The sequence below is a fragment of the Canis lupus genome, chromosome 18 (genome assembly GCF_048164855.1).
Source record: "Canis lupus baileyi chromosome 18, mCanLup2.hap1, whole genome shotgun sequence".
NCBI lineage: Eukaryota > Metazoa > Chordata > Mammalia > Carnivora > Canidae > Canis > Canis lupus.
This window is the reverse complement of record NC_132855.1, coordinates 58,034,990-58,060,963: the sequence shown is the minus strand read 5'-3', so window position 1 is coordinate 58,060,963 and position 25,974 is coordinate 58,034,990. Positions and strand designations below refer to the sequence as shown.

The 25,974-nt window shown below is 48.8% G+C and overlaps 1 protein-coding gene across 2 annotated transcripts; it reads left to right on the top strand.

Annotated features, from left to right (window-relative positions):
* The first annotated feature begins 9,717 nt into the window (after positions 1-9,717).
* Positions 9,718-24,819, top strand: AKR1B1 (aldo-keto reductase family 1 member B). 2 transcript variants are annotated; one of them, XM_072784638.1, is made up of 10 exons: positions 9,718-9,881; positions 17,977-18,144; positions 18,825-18,941; positions 19,660-19,737; positions 20,038-20,160; positions 20,642-20,748; positions 21,062-21,143; positions 21,530-21,613; positions 22,455-22,537; positions 24,442-24,819. In XM_072784638.1, exons 1-10 carry the CDS (start codon positions 9,816-9,818, stop codon positions 24,482-24,484), a joined length of 951 nt encoding a protein of 316 aa, XP_072640739.1. In that variant the 5' UTR covers positions 9,718-9,815; the 3' UTR covers positions 24,485-24,819. The 2 variants fall into 2 exon arrangements, with proteins under 2 accessions (XP_072640739.1, XP_072640740.1); XM_072784639.1 differs by lacking the exon at positions 9,718-9,881 and adding an exon at positions 10,189-10,307.
* The last annotated feature ends 1,155 nt before the right edge of the window (positions 24,820-25,974 follow it).

Sequence of the window (25,974 nt, the reverse complement as noted above, 5' to 3'; positions counted from 1 at the left end):
TGTCTGTTATTCAGTGTGTTCTCAAACTCAGGAAAAGGAGAGTAGTCCCTCTCAAACTCCAACAGAACATGACTAACACGTGTTGACTATGACTCTGACTTTCGGTTGCCCAGAGATTTCCAGGCTAGGAACATATATTATGGCATTTTTTAAACATCACATAAATGTATTGTTTTTGTTTTTGTTTGCTAAGCAAGCTCTGATATTCTTAAAATAGAGAAATCTAACTTTAGTGTGTGAGGGTATTAAATCAGTTTATGATTTGGGTAGATATTTTTCTAAGCTTTGCTCCAAAGGCTAGCTCTCTGACATTTGTTATAATGGACATGGAAGAGAGCTTTTGCAAATATTAACTTTAGTTTCTGCCTCTAAAAGCAGTGTGAGTATATAGTTTTGCCTTTAGCAATGCCACCAGATTGATGCCTCTTCAATGCCTCTTCAGTACCAGATTTAAATCAAGGTGCTTGACCAGGGTTTACACCAATGATAGGTATCTGTTCATCAGACAAAAGCAGCTCATAAACATTTACCAGATAATGGTCCTTCAGGGCACAGAGCTCATCGCTGCCTCTGAGAAAGGCCATATCACAGACTGCCAGACAGAGAACCCCACCCAGACTCAGAGCCCTGGCTTAAACCCAGGGTGCACCTTACTCACTGTGATATGGTACTTGTTATGTGGTACATGCTTAGACTGCCTCTTTTACAAGTTGGCCAGGGAGATAACAGTAACTATCTTCTAAGTTTCCGGTGGGGATTATTATTTTTTTTTTAGAAGATTTAATTTATTCACTTGACAGAGAGAGAGCACAAGTCAGGGAGCGGCAGGCAGAGGGAGAAGGAGAAGCAGGTTCCCCGCTGATCAGGGAGCCTCAGGTGGGGCTCAATCCCAGGACTCTGAGATCATGACCTGAGTTTAAGGTAGATGCTCAACCCACCGAGCCACCCAGGCACTTCCCTGGTGGGGATTATTTAAGTTAAAATTTGTTAAGTGCTTAGGAAAATGAATGACATGGAGTTAAAACACTGGTTCTGGGGCCAGACTGTCTAACTCAACCTGTCACCTACTCAGCTTCTGTGGGTCTTGGCTTCCTCATCTATAAAACTGGTATAATAGTAATAGTATATACCTCTTTGGGTGATTACGATGTGTTAGTAGGTCATGTGCGCAGTTTTCCGCAAGCAGTAGCATAAATAAGAAGGAAGTTTTCTTTCTTTTTCCTTTCTTTTTTTTTCTTTCTTTTCTTTTCTTTTCTTTTCATTTCTTTTCTTTTCTTTCTTTCTTTCTTTTTTTTTTTGTTCTATCAAGGAAGAACAATCCAGGTCCAATATCGCAGCTGCACCATTTAAAGAATCCAGGTTCTTTTTGTCTTGCTGTCTCACCATTCAATGGGCTGCTTGATTTCCAGCCATTATATCTACATTCCAGGCAGCAGAAAGAAAGAGACAAAGAAGGGCTGGTATAACCCTTTCACAGCCACTAAGTTTACCAAGAAATCTTCTCCTGGAAAACGTAATTCCCTTTGCTTGTTTAGCGTGGAATTAGAACATTTTCTCAACTATAATTTTACCTCCTATAAAACTTGCTAGGGATTTTTTCTGCATTAAAAATCAGAACTGATCATATAGTCTCAAAAGACATGTTTTCCCCAAGCAGTATTAAAGATTTGCTGACAGTCTTACTGTTCGATTTGGACGGTCACTTAGCCATTGGCAATCTGTGGGTTTATAATGTATATTTTTATCATCTACATTTTACGGAAGCTGCTCTCTGATCATCTTAGCTTTTGGGAGGTCAAAAATTCATATGAGGATCTGAAAGAAAGCTCTGAACTCCTTCCTGGAAAAATGCAATAAAAACGTCCTCCAAATTGTACAATCATGGATTTTTTTTTATTGCGTTGAAAACGCATTTCCTTCACAGAACTAATATTTAAAAATATATACGATAATTAATGACTCCTTCATTCTCATAAATGTTCAAGCTTGGCAAATTGTTTTGACAATGGGCTTTCCTTTCCTCTTAACAAAAGGGAAAAAACTGCCTGAAGTTTGATCATGTGCCTCCAGAAGGCCTCTGCAAAGTCAGTGAGTTGGAGTGTGCTCCCATTTCTAGCTAAAATCTTGTGATTCCAATGGTGACTCAAAGCCCTGATTCTGATGAAACTGATGAGGCCTGCAGGAGCAAACAAGACTTCTTTCAGGATTTTCGCAGAGTACTTGAAAATCTCTAAGGAAATGTGGAGCCTCCTCAGCGACCAAAAGAGCCCCTCCCCTACTCCCAAGCACTCCCCACTCAGTTACCCTGTTTTAACTCTTTCAATATTGTTTCCCTTAAGTGGAATCATGGTTTTCCACTCATGTAATGAATTCATTCTTTTTCAAAATATTGCATTAAAATCTTATTTCAATGGTAACTGAGGGGGGTTTCGGCTGTACATTCAATTTTGAGCCTGAGGCGATGGCTTCACTTGACTCACCTTGATCTTGCCCCCTCTTTCTCTCCCAGGTGGGGCAGCTTAAAACCGGGTTGAGGGTGGGGGAAAGTACCTACTACAGAGAAATTGATAATCACTACAAATCAGAATTCCACCCCTCACTCCCATCCCCCCAAACAAATAAAGGTTGTCACACATTTATGCTCAGACCCTGCCAACAAACCTCATCACCCAGATGGCTTGGGCTATTATTATCGCATATCCATGTTCATTTCAGGAACTTGCTGTAAATAAGTGAAAGCGAAAGTGTGAGCTCCAAGAAGGACAGTGCTTTCCCCCTCTGCTCTCTACAGAGGGCACTGGTGTGTTCCTCTGTCCATCCTCATACCAGTGAGCCTAAAAGTGAGGAAAATATCCCCGTTGGATCCTGCAGATCTCATCCCACTTCTTCTCTCAACATCCCAATACTTGGAAGTTCATGGCATCTCATTATGTGCCCCATCATCCCTTCCACTGACCTCAGGGTCACTCTGGCTTGGTTGTCAGAGATTTTACTACTTTCCACTACCCCCTCTGTAATCATTCTTGGTGACTTACAATATCCTTCTAATTCTTGGTGCCTCTGATGTCTGTTCACTGGCTTTCTCACTTGCTACAAACTTTTTCTTGTCTTTACTGCCATTACCAATACATCTACAACAATTAAATCTCAAATTTTAGCATCCTCCCCAATACCTCTTACCCTATCTTATATCCTCTAACACTCAGACTTCATCAGTTCCTTGACACTGTAAAGACCCCTAACCCGCTAACCTCATATCATTTCACTCTCTTATCACCACTTTCCTAGACAGTCAATGTCTTCTCATCCTCAGTTTCCTCTTTAGCCAGCTTAGATTCCAATAATACATATTGGTCTATTCCAATAATTACTCCTTGCATTTCTGTGTATCTGGCAAATGAATGTTTCTGTTCTCACAATAAAGAGGATCAGAGAGAAAATTTGCCTTCAGACAGAACACAACTTACAGATGTGCCCCCCGGCTAAGTTAACCTGTCTTGTCCTTTGTCATAGTTGAAAACTGTCTAGGCTTTCTGGACATCCCACATTGATCCACTATATCAATGGCATCGTGCTAATTGGACTGTCTGAGCAAGAAAGGACTAATACATTGGGGACTTAGGAAATAAATATGCCTCCCAGAGGGTGGGAGATAAACACTACCGTAACTCAGGATGCATATCACATCAGTAAGACTTTTGGGGGGGTCCTGTGGTTGGGGCATTCTAGGACATTCCAACCAAGTAAAGGAAAAGACAGAGTATTGCATCTTGCAACTCCCAGAATGAAGTCACATTTGCCAGCAGATACAGCAAGAGTCCCATTAAATTGTAAGCTCTGACTATTGCCTAGGTTTTGGGAGGCGGTGGTGCATCTTGTGCCTTCTAAAGTGAACATCAGGGATCCCTGGGTGGCTCAGCGGTTTAGCGCCTGTCTTTGGCCCAGGGTGCGATCCTGGGACCCCAGGATCGAGTCCCACGTTGGGCTCCTGGCATGGAGCCTGTCTCTCCCTCTGCCTGTATCTTTGCCTCTCTCTCTCTATGTCTATCACAAATAAATAAAATATTAAAAAAATAGTAAAGTGAACATCAGATTGTGGCATTCCCCTGTTAAAAACCTTCCCAATGGCTTCTCATCACATTCAAAATAAAACCAAATTGTTATGTGATGGCCCTTTAAGGCTCTAGATAATCTGACCTGTGCCTACCTCCCCCATTTCAGCTCCAATTTCATTTCCTAGGAACCTGCAGCTCACTCTCTCTGCTTTACCCACAGAAATGTCCTTGCTTCTCCCACCGCTCCCCCTGCACGCATCCTGCCCCCAGGTCCCATACACACACCACTCAACTCATCCTACCCTTAAGGTCCATACAGAACCCTTCTTGCCTACTGGAATGTGTCTCTCTGGGTATGCACCAGGGGTTCATGCTTCCTCTCCAACCCTGTACTCATCTTTGTCCTCATCACCTTTGTTTTCTTCATATACTTTATCATTATCTGGCCAGAAATTACATTGACTCATTTTTAGCTGTGTTTACTAGCCATCTCTTCCTCTGGAAAGGAAGTTTCATGTGATCAGAGACTTTGTTCTCTTTATCTCTGTAATCCCAGCACCTAAAGCAGTACTTGGTAGTATTAAATATTCAGTAAGTATTTGTTGGATAAATGAATGCATTTGTTGAATGAATACAGGTGCCAAATATTATAATACCACATGCACTTTGCGTGTGCACAGAGATCTTTTCTTCCAGTAGATTTTCCTAGTAAAGCTGTGGATCTGGCCATTACAGATGAAATTGGAGCTAGCAACCAAGAAGTTATCTATGGTCTCATGCAAATCCATGCTGATGAGAATGACCAGCTGCTCCTGTGTACTGCTTAAAATACCAGAGCCTGTGTTGGCAATTCTGTAGTTTCACTGCCCTCCACCTACCCCCCACTGCCACCAAAACCAGGACCCCAGTTAAACAAGGAGACCCCTCAATCTCACCAGTAACCTATTCCTAGATTGGAGTGCAGGAGACTTACTTATTTGCACTGCAAGGCCTATTCCACCTCCCCCCTCCTCTCTCAATGATGTATAGACATGTTTCCCTTCTGGCCACCCAGTATCCTAAGTCCCCTCACTCTGGAAGGAGAAGGCACAGTTACAGGAGAGTCTCAGCCACTGGGAGAAAAGGGGGGGTGGAGTCACTGCTGTAGGGGCTGGGAATTGTGCAGAAGCACAGAGATGCTCACACTTGTCCTCCTGCCTGCACTCAGAAGGGCGTGGCAGTCACAGATCCCCGCAGTGTGGAAAGTGATTGCAAATGAGACATTTGCCTCACTGCAGAATTTAAGGGAGGGAGAGCACCCCAAGTATCAGTAATTAAAGTAAACTAGGGGCACCTGAGAGGCTCAGTAGGTTAAACATCCCACTCTTGATTTCAGCTCAGGTTGGTGGTCTCAGGGTCGTGAGATTGGAGCCCCACATGGAGCATGCTCCCAATTCTCTCTACCTTTCCCTATGCCCCTCCCCTGCTCACGCTCTCTCTCTCTCACTCTCTCTCTCTCTCAAAAAACAAACAAACAAAAAACAAAAAAAAAAAAACAAAATAAATTATTTTAATGCAGTATCTTAAAAATCTAAACACAAGAAGAATCCATGATGAACAAAATATGAAACTTTTAAAGAATGGCTACTTACTAACTTTTTGGTCTTGGGCAAATCAATAACTAACAAATCTCAGTTTCTTCAATCTGAAAAACGTCAGACATAGGGTCACGCCTTTGCCGGGAGTTTGCAAGGATAAAGTCAAGCAATGTGTTTGAAATGTCTCAGGTGTGGAAGGCACCCAGAAAATAGTAGATGTTATTATTCACAAGAATGTATTGAGTAGCTATGCTAAAAGGGACAGCATGTTTTTCATTTTTTCTCCATCTTCTCTTTTTTTTTTTTTTTTTGTTGGTGTTGCTATCATCCTCCAGTACCTATGAGGAGAGTTAGTATTGACAACTCTCTCAAGGATGTTTGCCATCTAAAGTTCCCCTTGCAAACAACTATGGATAAATATTGACACCCTGGGATTTTATTTATTTTTTATTTTTATTTTTTTTGACACCCTGGGATTTTAAAGCCAACCTCCTTCCCTGGCAGGGGCTAAGGCTTCTGTCCTGTTCTTAAGGCTTCCACACTCTTTCTCTCCTGCCTCATTACCTCTCCCTGCTTCTAGCTACTAAAGGACCAGTCTCAGTCCTCTTTCTACAGTTATGACTGGTTGGCAGAGGGTACAGAAGAATGGAGTGGGCCGAGGTGGGGAGAGAGACAGCTCTGCGGGCATGGTAGAAAGGCTCATGCTGTGGATTTCTCCTGGAGCTGGCATCACATCCCTGACATGAGTTTCTCATAGATTTCCTGCTGCCTGAGATGAGGAGTTATGTGGCAAGACCACAGAGTGGATGGAGGGCAGAGGTTTTTCCAATTGCAAGCCACAATCTGCTAGCGGATCATGAAATTGTCAATCATGGAACTATGAGTGAACCATTATTGAGACCAGCATGAGAATAATCTGGAATGTGCAACAGCAGAATATGCCACACCTAATAAGGATAAGAATTACCTTGTCAATGTTTTGTTTCTCTTCTATCTACCTACATGTGTGCTGTGTCACATGAGTCACAGTAAAATAATTTGAAAGCCACCAGTGCAATGGTTAAGAGTTTGGGTGCTTTAGTCCAACTCCTTGGGTTTAAATCTTGACAATGCCATTACTCTCTCTGAGACCTTAGCAGTTTACCTCTCTTCTCTGCACCTCTGTTTCCTTATATGTAAAGTGAATTAATAATAGCACCCACTGCAAAGTGCAGCTATGAGAATTAAGTGATTTGATACATACAATGTTTATAGACTAGCAAGCTCAACAGATGTGAGCTATTATATTATTACCAGCAGCAGGCCGCATCTTCCTATAATGTATGTAAAGTGCCTAAGACAGTGCCTGAAATATAATAAAGACTCAATGGCTGGTGGTCATGGTGGAAGAGACTTCTGGTGCCTACTGTATTTTACATTCTGTTCTCCTCTCCTTTCTGGCACGCAAAAAGATGGCCTTTCCCCATCCTGGTGAAGACAGGCAGGACCCCGTAAACAGGTGTGGCCAGTAGGCTGTGGAGAGAAGTGAAGGGTCCCCCTTCCAGGCCCACATAATTGAATGATCATTTGAGACTCTCTCATGCTCTTTGGCTCTCCCAAGGCAAAGCCTGAAGACTTGGATTGGGACAGCAGGGAAACAGTGTAGTAGAACCTGTAGTCTAGGGCCTTGAGTGACACTGTGAAGCAGAACCTACTCTCTGGCCTGTGTTGCACAGATCACATGTAAGCTTTGTATGTTTGTTCATAACACCTTTCTGGAGATATAAGTCACGTGCCATAATATTCACCCCACTAAAGTATATGATTTGGTGATTTTTCATATATTCACAGTTATGTCATATTTCACGGGACCTTGAATGCCAGGCTAAGGAGTTTAAGTTGCATCCTACGGGAATTGGAGAGTTAATTGGAGAGTGTCTTGTAGTTGCAAAACACGTTTGATTAATGATAGTTTGACATACAGTATTCCCATTTCCTTTGGCTTCCTCCTAACTTTATATGTTACGTGGGTTTTTTTTTTTTCATGCTTAAAATGAGGCCATATTCACATTTTGTTCTCTACTTTCACATTCGTATTATTTCAGGCTCACTTTACATATGGTGTTCATTTTCAATGGCTATATCATGTCTATTATAGTTGGACACTTAACAGTTTTACTTTATGTGGTTAGAACTGTTTTTTACACATACACATACACACACACACACACACACACACACACACACAAAGCAAGTAAAGTGCCCAGGGAGTCATGCCTAAGGAGATGCCCACATCCAGGCTGTATCTGAATGATAGCTCACTTTCCTCACCCTAGTCTCAGGGCTATACCATGTATTCGCACTCGCAAACATGCTTCTCTTACATGATTTCCTCTGGATGAGATTAGTGGTTCTCGTGACGGGATTACTGGTTCAGAACATAAAGATTCTGATCTTGATATGAAGTACAAGAATGTTTCTTGGAAGGATTCCACTGAAGGTTTTTTGAAGCATAATTTTAATATGTGCACAATGGCATTTTACAGAGATGACACAGGCAGTGGGGCACTTAGAAGACTATCTCAATACGTGCCAATGATAGTACTTTTGTTGCTACAGAAGATGCCCAGGTATGAGTTTTCACATTTGCATAACGCACACAGAATAAAGTCAGAACTTTAGCTATATTATATCTTCATGCAGTCAGCTTTCATCATCAATCATCACAGAAACAGTAAGATGTTCATATTGGGTCCATGTCTCTACAGATGACCCCTCCATGCATACCAACCTGATCATTTAAGGTGTGTCATTTTCCCAAGGGACTAGCCCTTTGGGAAAAAAAAATCCTTTGGATATAATCCATCAACAGAAATGTTATGAATGAAGAGTATTAGTCTACTGCTGTTTTATTACAAACCAAGTCCCCAGCCTAAGGTTCTAATTAAAATTCTATTGTTTGGGGACAAGAGCATCAGAATTTGCCAACTAACCAGTTTTTATAAAAGTCAAATGGAAAAGTATCTGGGCTAACCCGTTGTGTGTAAATTTTTCCTAGGGGACACTTTTTAGAAGTCGCCCAGTGGAAAATCACCAGAATGGAGTTTAGTGAGCCCTGGTTCCTGAGTCATTGTCCCCTGCAGATGTGGTGTCAATCTTGCATACTTAGGAAAGATTAGAGGGTGATGGAGCAGAAAGAGCCGTTTTGGGGTAGGATAGAGAATCATGGAGAGAGGTTGTTGAAAAGAAATCCAAATTATCTTCCAAGTTCTTCCAGTAACTTTCTTTTGGGCATATTGGAAAATAATGTCTTCTTACCTGACAATTTAAGCTAGTCAACCTATTATTGAGCATCTCCTGATTTTGAAATACTAGAAGCTATAATATTAAAGTGAACTTTTCTTGGGTGGGTTTCTATTTCCTCTTCTAGAGAGTTCTGCTAAGTCATCCTATCGAAACTTGCCGTTTTGGCAAGAGTCTTGTTTTCTGAAGACCGAACGTATTCTCCTGTGTATTCTGGACGGAGCTCATCAGGGATGCCCAACCTCAGGAGACGCCGGCTTTTGGAGAAGACTTGATCAGCCGCGCTCGCCGCTGCAGTGGGAGGCCAATTGCCCCAGGCAGCCACACACCGGCTGCGTCAGCCGCGGCCTCCAGAAGGTGCCCTGCGACAAGAGGGCAAGCCATTTCCCCGGGGTGTGCCTTTCCAAAAGCAAAATGCGCTAAGCCCTACTGGTCGGTATGATTCCTATAGATTAGAGCTGGGACGTCGGTCCAATTGTCAAAGAGCATGACTATAGGCTTGGGCGTTAGACACACGTATCCTTCTGGGCTCCTTAAAAAACAAAACAAACAAACAAACAAAACCACGAAAGCCGAGCTCCTTCCCAGTCGACTTCTGCACGGACGCCCGCCACCTCGGCTGCAGCAGGCCGGTCTGCACGCGCCCCGGGCTTTGGCGGGTCTGCGCCGCGGCGGGCGGGGGCGGGGCGGGGCGGAAAGAATCCGGCCCCTCTGGGACCCAGCGGAAGAGGCGTCCGGGAGGAGCCGGGCGCGGCGCCCCAGGTCGGCCAATCAGAAGCCGCCATTGCGGAGCCGCGCGCCCCGCGTCCCCGCCCCTTCTGCCCGCCGCAGCGGCTATTTAAAGGTCTGCGCCGGGCCGCGCCGCGTGGTCCTCGGGCGCGGTCCGCGGAGCTCTACGGCCATGGCCAGCCACCTCGTGCTCTGCAACGGCGCCAAGATGCCCATCTTGGGGCTGGGCACCTGGAAGGTAGGAGCCCCGGGGGCGCGGCGGGCGCGGCCTGGGGCGGAAGGGACCCGCGGTGACCGGGGCGGCCCCCGCCCGGGCCTCGGTGGAGCGGTCCTTGGCCCGGCCTGGCCTCCCGGACCCCCCTCCCGGGCCGCGCTGGGAACCCGGCCCCGGCCGGAGGACGAAGACCGCCGAGCCCCGCAGCTCCGGAACCGCGAGGAGCCCGGGCGGGGGCGGGCGCGGGCCGCAGCGGGTGTGGGGGGCGCCGGCCCTCGGCCGCCCCGCCCCGCCCCGCCCTCGGCCGCCCCGCCCCGCCCCGCCCCGCCCCGCCCCGCCCCGCCCCGCCCCGCCGGCACCGCGCGCCTGTCTCTCTCCTAAATAGTTTGTCTTCGTCCCGGATTTTGCTCTCCCAGGAATAAGCACTCAGATTAAGCGCGGCGACTGCAGGTAATGAAATGAGCTGCCACGAGCTTGCCCCGGTGCCCCCGTCTCCGTGGCCGCGGACGCGCGGCGCGGGCCCCTCCCCCGGAGCCGAGCGGGCTTCCCGGGGGAGGCTTGGGCGGGGTGTCGCGGGCGCGGGCCGGGCCCCGCGGAGAATCCCGGCGCCTGCGGTCGCTGCCCGGAGGGAATGTCGCTGGCGCGCGGGGACTCCCCGGGGCCTTAACAACGCTGACCTCTTTCCGCGGCGCCTTGAGACCCAGCTAGGAGTACAGAGGCTGGCCTGGTCGTCGGAAAAGTGGGCAGCACGGCGCGGTGGTGTTACGGGCGCTGGAACAAAACCCGGTATTTTTAAAAGCTCTCCGGAGGGGCACCTGGGTGGCTCAGCAGGTGAGCCTCGCTCTGCCTTCCGCTCAGTCCTGATCCCAGGCTCCTGGAGGCAGCCCGCAGGGAGCCTGCTTCTCCCCCTGCAGTGTCTCTGCCTCGCTCTGTCTCTCATGCGTACATTTTTAGGAATCTTGAAAATAAAAGCTCCTTAGAAGTTAGCTTTGGGGTATTACATTCTATAGTGATGACCCAGGTTTTCGCAGGAACTTTGAATGTGGACCTGGGCATTGGATATGTACACACTGACAAGGAAAGGAGAGACGAGGGTCAAGTGCACCACTAAACAGTTGATGTAGAGCGGAGGGTGGTGTCTACCTCTACCCTTAAAAGCTGCAGATGAAAATTTGTAAATAAGGGTCCTAGAGTTGCTTCAGGCACAAAGTGTTTCTTGGCCAAAGTAATCAGCGTATGTATAATCTGTGTTTTCCTTCAAAAAGTCCAATGATGGATGGTTGGCTCTGAAGGCATAATTAAATTATGACTGGGATACTGAGTTAAATCTCATCTGCTGAGGGTTATTCTCTTGGAATGGATGTGAAAAAGACACTTTCGTGGCAATAGTCAATCATTACAGTTTATATAATGATGCAGGCAACATGCAGATATATACGTAAAACTTGAACAAAAGATCCACAAAACATTACTAGGTGGGATGAATTCTGATACCTTTATTCTGTTTTGTGGTTTCAGAAGTTATGTGCCAGACCATAGCCCATTGTTTGAAAACTACTGCTCTAGGGTGAATAAGGAATAAAGTTGTTAAAAAGAGGGTCTTAACATTTTTTAAAAGATTCTATTTATTATCTTAGATTTATTTAGAGAGAAAGAGGGAGCACACGAGCAAGGGCAGAGGAAGAGAGCAAGAATCCTCAAGCCGACTCCACGTTGAGCTCAGAGCCTGATACGGGGCTCTCAGGCCCAGGGCTCTGAACTCGTGACCTGAGCTGAAACCAAGATCTGAACACTTAACCGCCCGAGCCACCCAGGCGCCCCTATGTGCTATTTCTTTTTTAGAGCACGTGCGTGAAAGCTGGATGGGTGGGTACAGAGGGAGAGGGGGAGAGAGATTCTTAAGCAGTCTCCACGCCGAGGGCAGAGCCTGATCTCACTCTCCTGAAGTCAAGAGTCAAGCTCTTAATCAACTGAGCCACTGAGGTGCTTCATAAAGAGAGTTTTAAATCCTGCACCTCAGCACTTAATGCCCTGAGGTGCTATATATTTGTTTAAAATAGCATCATAAAAATCTACACTTAAGTCATTCATTATGGCAGACTAAGTTCTTATTTATTTGTGATAGACATAGAGAGAGAGAGAGAGGCAGAGACACACAGGCAGAGGGAGAAGAAGGCTCCATGCGTCAGGAGTCCGACCAGGATCGCACCCTGGGCGGAAGGCAGGCACAAAACCACTGAGCCACCCAGGGATCCCCAAGTATAACAGTTCTATAGAGAGTGGCTATTCCCTTTTCCCCCACATGTGTGTGTACATATTTCTTCACAGATGCTGGGCAAAAGAAGGAGTGATCTAAGTAGCATTTGCTTATCTTTGTGAGAAGTGAGGGTGGCTCTGCAAGGGGCTAACTGGTTCCTTATTCTTGTGGATCTCTCCTGTCATGACATCTGTTGCACCATCCAGACCCTTCACAGGGCTCTAGTGGTCTCATCTGCTTTTGCATCAAAGGTCCTTAAATTTGCCCTTCCGTCTTTGGAGGGGAGGCTTTCAGGCAGACGGGTGAGCATCTCTGCCTCAGACCCCGTGCGGCTTAGCGAGTGTTTCTCCCCGGCAAGCTTGCCTTCCCCATTAGACAGGAAGTACACCTACCAACACTGTGTTGCCAGGAATCCGTTAAAGCAGAGATTACTTCTGACACCAGCTGCAGTCCTGTTGCTAGTAAATGCTCTGATCTAGCTGAAAAATTGTTGGTGATATGGTCATTATGATGCACCTACATACTCCTAGCCGAGAAGTAGAGTACAACTTTGTTTCTCTTAACCCCTTTTGCATTATCTCTTCTAAATAGTTTAGAACATTGGACACGTTTTTCCCTACTTGCCCCCCACATAAAATGTTAACATACCAACTGAGATCATCATACTAGCGCCCCTCCCCTTTATATACACACACTTTCAGAACCTCATCATCATCCTCCTTGCACATAGCTCTTACCTGTCACTTTAAGATAATAATCCTCCCTCTATTCCACCTTCAAGGCTCAACCCTAAAGGTTCTAAAGTGGCGTCAGTGGTAAAAAGACAAAAGTATTTCAGACTGAATTCCTTATAGTATTCGCCATGGGGATTTCTGGCAAGACGGGGCAGTGCTCTTTCTGATGTATTTTTTTTGGAAATTGTCTCTAGCTTGCAGGTATTACTTTTGCAATGAAAGGGGGGTGGAGAACAAAGGGAACTTTACTTTGGGGGGAAAAAGTATGGGCCCTTCAAAGGGCCACAAACCATGTGTAAGCTAAGATTTAATTAATAAATAAGTGAATTATTTTGCTCCCACTGAACCACTTTTTGCCAGGGTGATATCTCCCCCTTTATGAACATATGAAGTAGAAGAAAATGTGCCGAGAAAGACTTTCCTGCCACATTCCCAGAGTGGAGCGAGCTTGTAATGGCCTCAAGAGCCCAGGTTCGGGGAGAGGGTAGCGGTGCTGGCATCAGAGCTGCGACAATAACTTGGTTTTACCCTTCACCTGCCTCGTCCCCCTGCAGGCCTCGACTGGCACACTTCAAGATCAAACATCTTTAAATCAGTCTTCCCCAAACAGGGCCTGTCCATCCCCGTCTCAGTCTCAACCAAGTGGGGAGCTCCTTGTCTTAGAATTCAGCAGAGACTGATTCGAGTTGAGCATGAGGAAGTTCATTTCAGTTTCATTAGTTTGTGTTTATTGCCAAGCCAGATGATGAGCTTTGATGCAAAATAGTAGCCAGATTGCCTGATTTTATGTGATAAGGCAAATGAAAAGCGCAGTCAACTCCTTATTTGTATGGAACTGTAAAATGATGCAGACATCCTGATGGGGAGCCCAGTGGGGTTGACTTATCTGCACCAAACAGTAGAAAGTGCACTTTCTATTGACTGTAGATTGGCTGAAAGGTAGCAAGTTGTAGTGATCCTCAGGATTCTCCCCCATATTTGGTCTGTTGGAGTCCTAAGGCTGTGGCAGGTTTTAAGCCTTGGTGTTCTACAAAACTACTAGATCCACAGTCTCCCATTTGTGCAGAGAGGGAGCATTGTGCCACACAGAGTGAGCAGGCCAGCTTGCTCAAATTTACCTGAAATCAACTAAGATCAATATATAATTGACATGTATTTAATATGATTAAGTATGATTGACACTATGTTGTCAATTGGCTAAATTAGAACAAGGATTAAACCCTCTTAGCTCCCAAAACATCCACGTTCAGTATCAGAATACCTAACTTTTTGTTATCCCGATGTGGAATCGGACACCAGAAGTTTTATTTGCGAATAGGCTTGGGCCTCTTGCCTAATTCCCATTTCTTTGTATGCTCTTCTGACATAGAAAGGGGTTTAGTAAACTACAACCCCCAGCCCGTTTTTTGTTAATAAAATTTTATTAGAATGGATCTCATGCGTATGTATTATTTATGACCACTTCTGTGCTGTAGCAATACAGTGGAACGGTTGTGACCAACCATTTGGCCCACAAAGCCTAAAATATTTTGTCTGGCATCTTAAGAAAAAGTTTGCCAGGTCCTGTTCCAGAAGATTCTAAGTGAATTCTTTGGAACTTGGCATACATTCTGAGAAGTCACAAATGCCTGTTACACTTGAATTTGGTTGAAATGACTTACACTTAAATGAACACTTAAAATAGAAAATTATATTGAGAGACTACTAGTATTTAAACTAGCTTAGTAATAGACAATAAGATGAGTTTCTCTTAGATGCTGGTTGAGTTTCTGTAAAGAAAAAGCTGCTTTAGTTGGAAGAAGTTAAATAATGTTCTTGGGGACAGCTTTTCTGTGATCATGGTACTTTTAAAGGCTTCAGAGGTCCATGGCCCTGTTTCTTTATTAAATCTAAGTTCGCGTCAGAAGTTACGGTTTCTTATTCCTTACTCTAGGATTATGTTGGGACACTTCTCATACATCTTACCTGGGATTTTTTTTCCCCCAAAGTAAAGTTCCCTTTGTTCTCCACCCCCCTTTCATTGCAAATGTAATACCTGCAAACTAGAGGCAATTTCTAAAAAAAAAAATGCATCAGAAAGAGCACATTCCCCTCTTGCCAGAAATCCCCATGGCTAATACTGCAAGGGATATTCAGTCTGAAATACTTTATCTTTTTACCACTGACCCCACTTTAGAACCTTTGGAGTTGAACCTTGCAGAGGGAATAGAGGGAGGATTATTATCTTAAACTGACAGGTCAGGGCTACGTGCAAAGGGAAGATGATGAGGTTTTGAAAGTGCACGTATGTTAAGGGGAAGGGTGCTAATATGATGGTCTCAGTTGGTATTGGCTGGCTGCTGGTGTTAGAAAGCGAGGAGCCAGGGAGGCCTGTCTTGTGGAGGTGATGGGGGCCCCGGGGCCAGGAGTTCTCGCTGTCTTCCCTTGATGCCATCGGCCTAGACGGTCAGGTTGGTGCCTGAGCTAGTGCTCTGGAGCTGTAAGGTCCAGGAGACTTGGGCATGCGTGGATTTGCCTAAGTCACAGGGCAGATCGTTGGCAGAATCGAGTTAAAACATGATTTAGTCTACAGGATTTATACAGTTTGGTCATTTGTGATTTGAGCATTTCCTAGAAGGATTTTCTGCAGATCTGCAGTGAGATGTCTAGAAATATATCATGATTTATTTCCTTTTCAAAGTTTCAGTTTGGACTGCTCCCTTCTGTGTGAGTTTTTAAGTGCAGACATGAAACGGAGAGATAGTATAATCACGTCATAGCATTACCAAGTTTATTGTGGGATTTTTTTTTTATTTAAATGTAAATTTTTTTTTTTTTTTTTTTTTTTTACCAAATCTTAAATTGGCTGATTCATTAGTGATAAGAGCAGTTTCTGGGAAGGGTTAGATTGAGATGATTAATGATTGAAGGTAGTTTGTGGATTCTGGCATATTTTCATTACAAAGAATGGCTTCTGCAAGCCCAGCAGACTTGTCCTCCCAGTGACTGATGTCTCTGAGACCCCCTCGGGGTTCACACAGGAGGACAGACCTCTTGGCAGAGCATGGCTCTCAGGTCCTTTGCCAAGGTTTGAGTCCTGACCTCTTTGACTGTGATTGTGGGCCACTTGCATCACCTTTCCGTGCCTTACTTCCCTTAACTATAGAGATAACAGGATCTGCCGGGGGTTGTGATAAAGATTCAGCGTACTAACATGTTTGAAACTAGTGAAAACGTCCATATTTTCAGTTTGAGCCAGTGTGTACCGAACACCACACTGGTTGGGTTGCATTCAGTGACATGATCAGCCCAGGCCCATGCCTTCTGGTAACCACAAGGCCTGTTCAGGGCCAGCCCAGGGCAGACCAGTCAGTCCTCCCTCGGCAGAGCATGTGGCCCGTATGGCACAGGTGTCCCCAAAAGGGGAGGCTGGCGCACAGTTTCCATTCTCAGGAGTCTTGTCACAAATTGCTACAACTTCTTTCTACAAATTGAATTTATAAAATGCCAAACAGTTCTTGCTTTTGTTTTTCTCTCCCTCGGAAAGCAGTGTGGCCATCTTCCCAGTACATGTGTCCCTAGCTGATCTCCTGAGTCATTTCTGTCCTTGGCTTCTCTATGAAAATATAACATGAACTTTTTCCCAGTTTTGTGCCACTCTCTCAGCAACCTTGATTATCCTAGCGTGCGGTTTTCTGGTTCCAAGCAACAGAATAACCAACTTAATCTTTGGCACACAAAAAAGTACGTTTGAGGTGGGGATTCGTAGACCTACGAGATGCCCATGGGCATACCAGCCAGGGCCACTCGTGATGCCACCAGGAGCAAATCTCTCTGGATCCTATCTCTAGCCCCACTGTCTTGCAAGCAGCTCCAGGCTCCCATTCTCCCAGCATGGAGACCCCCCCCCACAGAATGGAAGCTTGGCCTGGTGGTTCCTGAGACCGAGTCTCCTGGGCCTGGCTTGGGTCATGCCTCTGCCTGTGTGCCAGCTGCAGTGGCAGGTACCTGGGGAATGTGCCCTGCTCCCGCCTTGGGGCTGAGCCTCAACATGCTGGCAGCTCTGGCCAGATGCTCATTCCCACTGGCGCCCTGTCCCCCTTCCTACCCCTTGTGCCCATTCCCAACAGCTGATGCCAAACCCGTGAACATGTGCAGCTGCCCGTGGCCCCGGGCAGTTTTCCTTTCCATTCTCTTCTCCCCCAGCTCCCTGGAGGAATGCGCCGTGTTCACTGCACAGTCTGTTGCACACGTGTGTATTTGTCACGTCTGTGGTCTGAGAGGATCAGTGAGGAGACGGAGTAAACCTCCAGGTGGTCAGTCTGGGTGCGGGCAGAGCTTGAAGGCTCCCAAGCACCTCCTCCCACTCCCAGGAGGTCTGTCCTGGGAACCTGTGTCCCGTCCTGGTCACAGAGCCGGCAGCTGGCTTGGGCACTGACAGCTGTGCAGTCCCTGTGCGGCTCTGCCCAAAAACTATCGACTCCTGTTTTCCCTCTCCTGTTGACTCATGTCTGCGCTGATGTCTCAGAGGGGCCTGTCCCACCCCTGCCTCTCACGACAGAGTCTCACTGTAGATCTGGGCCTCTGAATCTGTATCAGTAACGTGCTTGACTTTACTGTGATCCCCCAGAACCGCCTGAGAATGAGTGATTGCCAATGTCAGGATCTACACCCAAAAGGAGAAGTAAAGCATGGGCGTTCAGGGCCAGCTCAGACACCGGAGGGGCAGTGGGTTAATGTGTACAGCGGTTGGTAAAAGGCTCTGAACTATTTGGAGGAAACCGTGCCCGTGCCCCTCACTGTCTTGGAAACCCAGTAGATGCAGGTAGGGGTTTTTTCTTATACCGTGGTTTGTAAAACAACAGATGGAAAGAAGCAATCGAGACCACGTTGGCACATCTCTTGAAGGTGGTGTAGGCTGCCGTTCCGTGGTGGCCAGGATATCCTAACGTGACACCGCGCGGCATTGCACCTCGGTTCCCCAGCTCGTTTGAGAGCGAGTGGTTTAGGAAGCTGCTTAGGAAGCCGCAGATCATCCGCAGGCCACTGGAGATGGGCGGGAGCTTCAATGAAGAGTGTGGGGTTCATGCTGCCTGGGCTGCTTCGTTTTTTATTTTAACTGCATGCCTCCCATTCCTCTTCCTTTCAGTCCCCTCCCGGCAAAGTGACCGATGCTGTGAAGGTCGCGATCGACCTTGGGTACCGCCACATCGACTGCGCTCACGTGTACCAGAATGAGAATGAGGTGGGCTTGGCCATCCAGGAGAAGCTCAAGGAGCAGGTGGTGAAGCGTGAGGACCTCTTCGTCGTCAGCAAGGTGCTACTCTGCAGGGCAGCCTGGGCCATAGGCTTCGAACTCCACACCTGTCCAGTGGCAGCGTCGGCTTAGGTGCCGAAGCCATCCTCTGGGGCCACTGAATATGCTATGGTTATTGCTCAGGAGGCCACTCTTCTGGGGCAGGGGATTGACCAGAGGCTCCACCGGTCACCTGTTCTTTATGGGATGGTCATTCTGTGTAGCACTGTTGGCTAGAGCCTCTTGTTGATGAGACTTCGATTGTGGGTTGGGCCTCCGTTTCCAGGGAGATATCTTTGAGGACGGAACTTGGTTTCCATCTGGAGACGACCTCCACTGCTGGCACCATCTTTCACCTGGAGGCTGTTGGCCCAAAGGAACACGGGGTTGGAGGATGAGGCTGGCCCCACGGACCAGCCGTGTAGGAAAGTGGCCCTGAGAGCTCGTGTTTCGGGCCCGGGCCTTCCCGACCTGTCCATTCTATAGCATGCCTTCACTTTGGTCCCTCTGAGCAGTTTCCCTGACCTAATTATCTGGCCTGCCTTTGGAAAGTTAGGATGCACTGCATGCAATGGAAACTCGCCCACCGCCATCATAGCATCACAGTGAAAGGGGTGGGTTGCGTCTTGGAGCTGTCTGGCTCCCGGCTGGGATACAGCCTCCTGCGCGCAAGCTAAAACATGCTCTCTCACTGGCTCCAGCTGTGGTGTACATACCACGAGAAGAGCATGGTGAAGGGGGCCTGCCAGAAGACGCTCAGCGACCTGAAGCTCGACTACCTGGACCTCTACCTTATTCACTGGCCCACAGGCTTCAAGGTAAGCGGCAGGGGGTGCTCCCTCCGTGCAGCCTGTGATGTGTTAGGCCCTCCTCTGCTCGGGTACAGCCGGGCACACACCCTGTGTGTGTGTCCTGGAGCAGCAGCCAGTGGAGTGGCATTACCCTTGTTAGAAATTCCCCCACCCCCAGGCCTGCTGAATGTGAACCACAGACACATTTGCCCATTACAGAATTTGAGAAGCACTGTGCTTTGTCATTTGCTGGTGGTCCCGTTGCAAACTGTGACCACACACGTGGCCCAGGTGATAAGCTGCCAGGGCACCAAAGACCATGCACGTGGGTACGGTCATGCATTCCACACACAGGCCCCATCCTGGGGAAGCCTCATACCTGTTCCCTGGCAGAGCCTGAGTCTCTGCTCAAACAAATGGGTTATCACATCCTTTGCCTTCTTTCCGGCCATAGGGTCCATTATGTGCTTTGTCAGCCAGAGTGAAGGCACATAGTATTTATCCTGTAGCCAGCCCTGTTTTGTTGTGCTGGTTCCCTCTGACCGGCAGCTGCAACCATCTGAAAGGACAAGTGTCTGGGGCCCTGTTTCCTTCTCCCTGCTGGCCCATGGGTTTGCCCTTGGTTACATTTGGAAAACTTAGCTGTGGTACTTAAGAGTGATTTTTTTTTTTTTTTTTTGACTTTGCTTTCAAAGACTTAGGTCTGTGGAAGGCTGTCATTGACTGATTGTTATTATAACAACAGGCCGGGAAGGAATATTTCCCACTGGATGGGGAAGGCAATGTGATTCCCAGTGATACCAGTTTTGTGGACACGTGGGAGGTAAGGCAGTCCCTGACTCGGTCTTCTCCTTCGTCTCTGGTTCCCGTTCTCCTGTGAGTGATCTGCTCTGCCCTGCCTTGTCTTTCACTGCATTCAAGTATTTGGTCACTGTCTCTGTTCTCCCTGTCTTAGTAAAGCCAGCCTGACTTGTGTCTTGGTGTCTCTGGGCTTCTCAAAGATCTCATTCAGTGGCTCCGGTTAGTCAGGGTAGGACCTGTTAAACCAGAGCCAGAGATGCTTTTCCTGTCTTTGTCCTCTTGGGCACGTGTTAGCAGCACATGCACCCTCTTCTGTTGTTAGGCCATGGAACAGCTGGTGGATGAAGGGCTGGTGAAAGCCATCGGAGTCTCCAACTTCAACCATCTCCAAATTGAGAAGATCTTAAACAAACCTGGCTTAAAATATAAGCCTGCTGTTAACCAGGTAAACATCCTGAGGGAAGGGTGTGCCCGGGAGCCTGCTTTGTTACTGTCTGAACCTGGCAGTTACTTAAGGTCCGTGTCACCCAGGGAGCAGCCAGGAGGCAGGTCCTGATTTGGGACAGAGCATGATGACAACCTGTCTGGGAGCCGAACTTGCAGGAGACACAGGCTTTGAGACTGGCTTGTGATGACTCAGGGCCTCCCAGAGTATCAGCCTGCAGACGTTGAGATCCTGAGACCCGTCACAGTTGATAAATGGCCAAAGCCAAAATAAACCCTTAGGGCCCACGGCCACAGTACATCCATGAGCACATCAGTTATTCCTGTTGAGGACAGGAGCTGGGAAGTGTAGACAGCTGTTCTAGCTCATCAGGGAGATACTATGTTGTTTGGACATCATTTTCTGTCTGTGGAGGGGGCACTTCTGTGTGTCCCGACACCTGTGCCCACAGGCCAGCATCTGTCCGTGTTTGCATTTGCAGATCGAGTGCCACCCGTACCTCACTCAGGAGAAGTTAATCCAGTACTGCCAAGCCAAAGGCATCGTGGTGACCGCCTATAGTCCCCTTGGCTCCCCCGACAGGCCCTGGTGAGGTTCCTAGCAGATCGTGTTCTCTTGTCCGTTGGTGAAGGTTAGAAATGCTAGAAAGAAAAACTCAGCATCAAGGAACATGTTTCCGGCACTCGTTTGCAAGCCTACCCCAGAGCCTCTTGTTGGGTTTCCTGGGTGGTAGTTCTAGTAGCAGGATGTCTGCTCTTTTCCCGCGGGTTGGGAGTTTGTACCTGAACTTCAAATCAGGAGGGGCGTGCAGGGCTGCCCTCTAAGGTCAATGGCAGTTAATTGCCAGCTTCCTTGAGTGCAAGCGATGGTGGTTGCTCACATGGGCCATCTTTGTCTCCAGGGCCAAGCCTGAGGACCCTTCCCTGTTGGAGGATCCCCGGATCAAAGCGATCGCAGCCAAGCACAATAAAACTACAGCCCAGGTACTGTCCTCTGCAGGTGCCCGTGACTGTTCCCAGAATTCCCTGCATTCATGGTGGGGAGGGAGAGGCGACCAAGCCTAGCCATGGCCTCCCTGGAAGTGTAGCTCAAGGCCCTGGAGTGGGTGGTAGAAAGGGGCACAGACAAGGAAGCCAGCAGATTGCCGTTGATGGGGAGGGTAGCATCCTCCGACTACCTCTACAGGCCACCCGAAAGGGCAGCATTTGCTGGCGTAGGTGGGATGACCCTGACCTCTCTGAGCCTCCGTTTTCTCCCATGTGAAGTTCTGGAACTTCCCTCTTCGGAGAGTGGCTGTATAAGACTGAGTGACCCAACCACATAGAAGATTATAGTAATGTAGACGAACACTTGGCACGTCTGTTCGCAGGTACTGATCCGGTTCCCCATGCAGAGGAATTTGGTCGTGATTCCCAAGTCCGTGACACCCGAACGCATTGCTGAGAACTTTCAGGTGAGACCCTGGCTGGCTGGCCTAGTTGTTCTCAGTGGAGAAGGGGACAGGGCCTCCTGTCGTGCCTGGATTGTCCGGTGTGGCACCCCCACCTTCCTGTCACCTCGCAGGGAGCCAGCCTGTGTCCACACCTGTGTAGTCTTTGCACACATGCCCATAGGTGTGAGAGCATGGAGTGGACAGCAGGCTGCCCTCTGCACATTCTAACCCCACGGCCCTCCTTGGGTCTCCGGGTGCTGCCTTGGGCCTGCCTGCTGGCCTCTTGGGAGCCCCCCCTTCCTGACGGACCTTTGTTGTCCTCTCTGTCCAGCTGTTACTTGGCAGTATAGACCCATGTCACATACCGTCCTCTGTATCCTGCAGCTCCCCAGTTGGGCTCTGTTCCCAATTCCTCTGGGAGCCTCATGCTTTTTGTGGCATCTCCTTCATGCTGTGCAATCAATCATTGCTTCTGTTGGAGTCATTGATCTTCCTCCTCACTTTGCCTCCCTGTAAACTGAGGCAGAAACCCTTGTGATCCATTCTTTTCCCCCGACCGGCACTTGTCACGGAAGTGCTGCATTCTCTGGTTTCCACAGTGACTCCGTGGGACTAACAGTACTATTTGCCGGGAGCTCCTGAAGGGCAGGGGTCTCTCCCCATTCCCTGTGGTACCCGGCCCGTGCTGTGCCTTCTCCAGAGGGCACCCCAGTCAGTCCTACTGCTGTGTCCTCCTCACTGCGGCTCCCCACGCAGGGCGGCGTCTCCTCGATGGCCCTGTGCAGAACCGTTGGACACTTGGGTATTCTGTGCCTGACCTTTCTTTGAAGAACTTACTGGATTTTTTTTTTTTTCTTTTGAGGTCTTTGACTTTGAGCTGAGTAGTGTGGACATGACCACCTTACTCAGCTACAACCGGAACTGGAGGGTCTGTGCCTTGGTGAGGTGAGTGAGGCTGGGGGAGGGCCTGCTGGGGGAGGCCGTGGTGTTGGGGTCCCGTCCACGTGCCGCAGGAAACACTGCAGCCCGTGTCAGCTGAGCCACTCATGGTCGTGGGGAAGATGCCAGGACATGTGCTCTGGGTACCTTCCCCAGCTCAGGGACGTGGTCGGCCCAACCGGCAGCAACCCCCTATTTTTAGCATTAATTTTCAAATCTTTGAGGCTCTTCTGAAATCCGCTGATCCCATGTGGCTCCTGTGCCACCTTCCCAGAAGAATTCGCACATGAGTCTTCCTTACACCGACTTAATAGAAGGGGTTCAGTGGGGAGACTGTGGTGCACGGGCTGAGGAAAGCTCTCGACGCCCCCCCCCTCCCCCCCGGCGCCCCTTTACTGGCTGCTTGTATTCCCTGCCGCTTATAATTTGGAATTGGAGGGAGGTGACAGGGAAGGTGTTGCTGTTTTTTGTTTTTTTTTTTCTCCCTCCCTTCTCCTATAGTACAGTAACTAAAGTTTAAAAGTCATTCCCTGCTTTCCAGGAGAAACCTCCTGTCTCCCTGTGTGGCGGGCCTGGGGCCTCCTGTCTCCATGTGCGGGGCCTCTGTTTCTTCTCCGTCTCCCGGGGTAGATAGTCTCCCGAGCCAGGTTTGGACTTGCCCTCAGCTGGGGCAGGGGCCAGCCTTCTCTGTCCCTCTCCTTCTCTCCCCGCGCCTTCCACCCCTGCTCCTCCTCTAGCCGCCCCGCTCCCACCCCCCTGGTCCACACCTTGGACGAAGACACTGTCCCATGCACCAGGTGTCACCATGTCTGTGAGCGTGGGGCTGGCACACCAGGGCCTCTCTGCGCTCGTGTCACTGGTGCTTAACCTGTAGGCATTGATACCAGTTTGGGACCCAGTGGGTGAGGGAGAGAGTATAGAGGGTTCTCTTCCAGGTAACCTCTGTTGTCTGTTAAGAGTCTCTCTGTCATTCATTCATTCCCTGAGCCCTTCCCACTGCTGACCTGGTATGTTGGAGCATCAGGGCTGACACCACAGTGGTTTTCCAGTGGGTCCCTATACACTGTCCAGTGTTGCTCCAGGAACTGCTGTCGGGTGATTCTGGGGGCTGCTGGTGTTTAGCGGGGGATGGAGAGACTGGCCGCTGCATTCCCAGGTCACCTGAGAAGCTTTCTCGCTGACACACTTGTACATGGCTGCTTTCGGGAAGTTCTCGCTCTACAGAGCCTCTGTCGCTCGGGGCAGGGTGATGCTACCCCGGTCTGAGGGAACGCAAGAATGGGGGCCAGACTTTGGGGATGTTTTAGGTGGTTTGAGAGTCCTCTGCCCTGTGCTGGGCTCACCCTGGGCCTTTCATGCTGTGCCCAGCCAGTCTTCCCAGCATGAGAGCCAGAACATTCCTTACACGAGCTGCTGGCCCAATTGGGTGGGCCTGTTGACACACACCCGCACCTCTGCCCCTGGGTCAGCACCCAGCCTCCTTCCTCCCCTGCTTCCTATGTCCCACATGTGACCCAGCTGACACCAGGCAGCTTCCAGAGGGCCCCATGCTCCCTCTGTGTCCCCAGAGCACCGGCTCTCACATAGATGGACGCCTGACCTCTCTCGTCACCTTCTTACAGTCTTAGACTGTGGGATGCTCTTCGGTCCTGCCACTTAGACCGAGTGACCAGGGAGCAGGAATCGTGTCTTGGCACCCCGTGCGCTTCAGGCACAGTGCTGGGCACACGGGGAGGATGGTGTCCATCACGCCTGTGCCAGCTGACGAGCCTGGAGGGCTGTGCATCTGAACTGGCGCGCCCCTGAGGCCTGTGTTCCTGCCTCTAATGAGACACCATTGCTTTTTGTACTCGGTCATGTCGACATCCCTTCTCTGAAAAGCTGACGTGTCCCTCCTTTTCTCCTGACAGCTGTGCCTCCCACAAGGACTATCCATTCACTGAGGAGTTCTGAAGCTGTCGGTGCCTGTCCGCCCAGGTGCCCCGCGTCCCTCCTCCCGTATGTAGCGTAGAGTGGCCTCTGCCCCTCGGTGGTGGGTCCGTGACCTGCTGACGGGCCCGTGAGGTGTTGGGTCTCAAGAGCAGTATCAGCAGGTTAGAGTCTCTTCCAGTTTTGCCCTTCTTCTTGTCCAGCTGGGGAATGTAGGACCCTGGCACCCTTTTCTGACTAAGTTGAATCTATAAAGTTGAAATAGTGCCACTAACACCTGGATTTTGGCTACCGGGAACGGTAACCCTTTCATCCAGACTTCTTGCCTGAAATAATAAAGAGTTATTTTGTGAACTTGATGCTGTTTGTTTTATTTTGATTTATTGAAACACGGCACCTTCCGTGTCCCTCAGCCTTCGTCCCATCATGCCTATAAAGCAGACCACTCAGCTGGGCAAGAAGACTGAATACCTGACCTCTTCCCCTCTAGCCGGGAACCCCTCACCCCGGGATTTCATCCATTTAGCTTTGGGGTGGGTGCGCATTCGAGTCACCTGGAGAGCCTTAAATGCTGCTAATGTCTGGCCCTCACCCCAGGGACCCATCTACTTGGCCCCGGGTGTCCCCAGGCCATGGAGGTTTGCAGGCCCAGCCAAGGCTGAGAGCCAGTGTGTTAGACCCGAGAGAGGACTGAAGCCCATTTGGAACTTCACAAGGTCCCTTCTTGTTTCTCCTACCTGCGAAGACCAAAGTCCTATGTTTGCCAAGCACCATTGTTTACAGAGAACTGTTGACAAAAAACTGCTTTCGTGAGGCTCATTATCTAGACTCAGGGAAGAGCAGCATCGGTGGACGGCATCCAGGTGAGTGCTGACTGCTGTAACAAAATACCGTACACTGAGTGGGGTCAGTACATTGACTTTTCACAGTTCTAGAGGCTGGAAATCAGGTTAGGGCCCACCAGGTCTGGTTCTGGTGAGAGCCGTCCTCCTGTGGCATGGACAGTCCCCTTCTTGCCGTGTATTTGTGTGACTTGGACAGAGGCATGCTGGAAATAGGCTCGCACCGGTAAAGGTCTGTGTTTGATTCTACGGACGCTGCTGCCTGTTTTTATTAGTAACATTTTCTTTATGGGAATTAAATTGACAAAGGCTGGAAATGGGATGAGCCGGGCAAGAGTGAACTTGGGGTTTCATGGAGATAATGGCTTTGCAGCTGAGTATTACTGGGTGGCCGGAGCCCCGGTTAGGTGATCTTCCCTGCGTTGCAGGTGATCCGCAGGTAAGCCCTACCTCCAAGGTTTTAGATCATTGGGCCACGGTGGCTGCTGGTGCCCCCGCATGGCAGCGTTTGGGCCAGATGGGGACTCTGAACCCAGCCCTCACTGCTGCCCACAGCCTCCAGCTCTAGGCCTGGGCCCGTCTCCCTAGCACCTGCTCCTCACAGCGGTCCTCTTTCCCCTACCAGATAGGTGAGTCCCAGTGAGTCCCGCCTTACCCCAGGTTAGGCTGCAA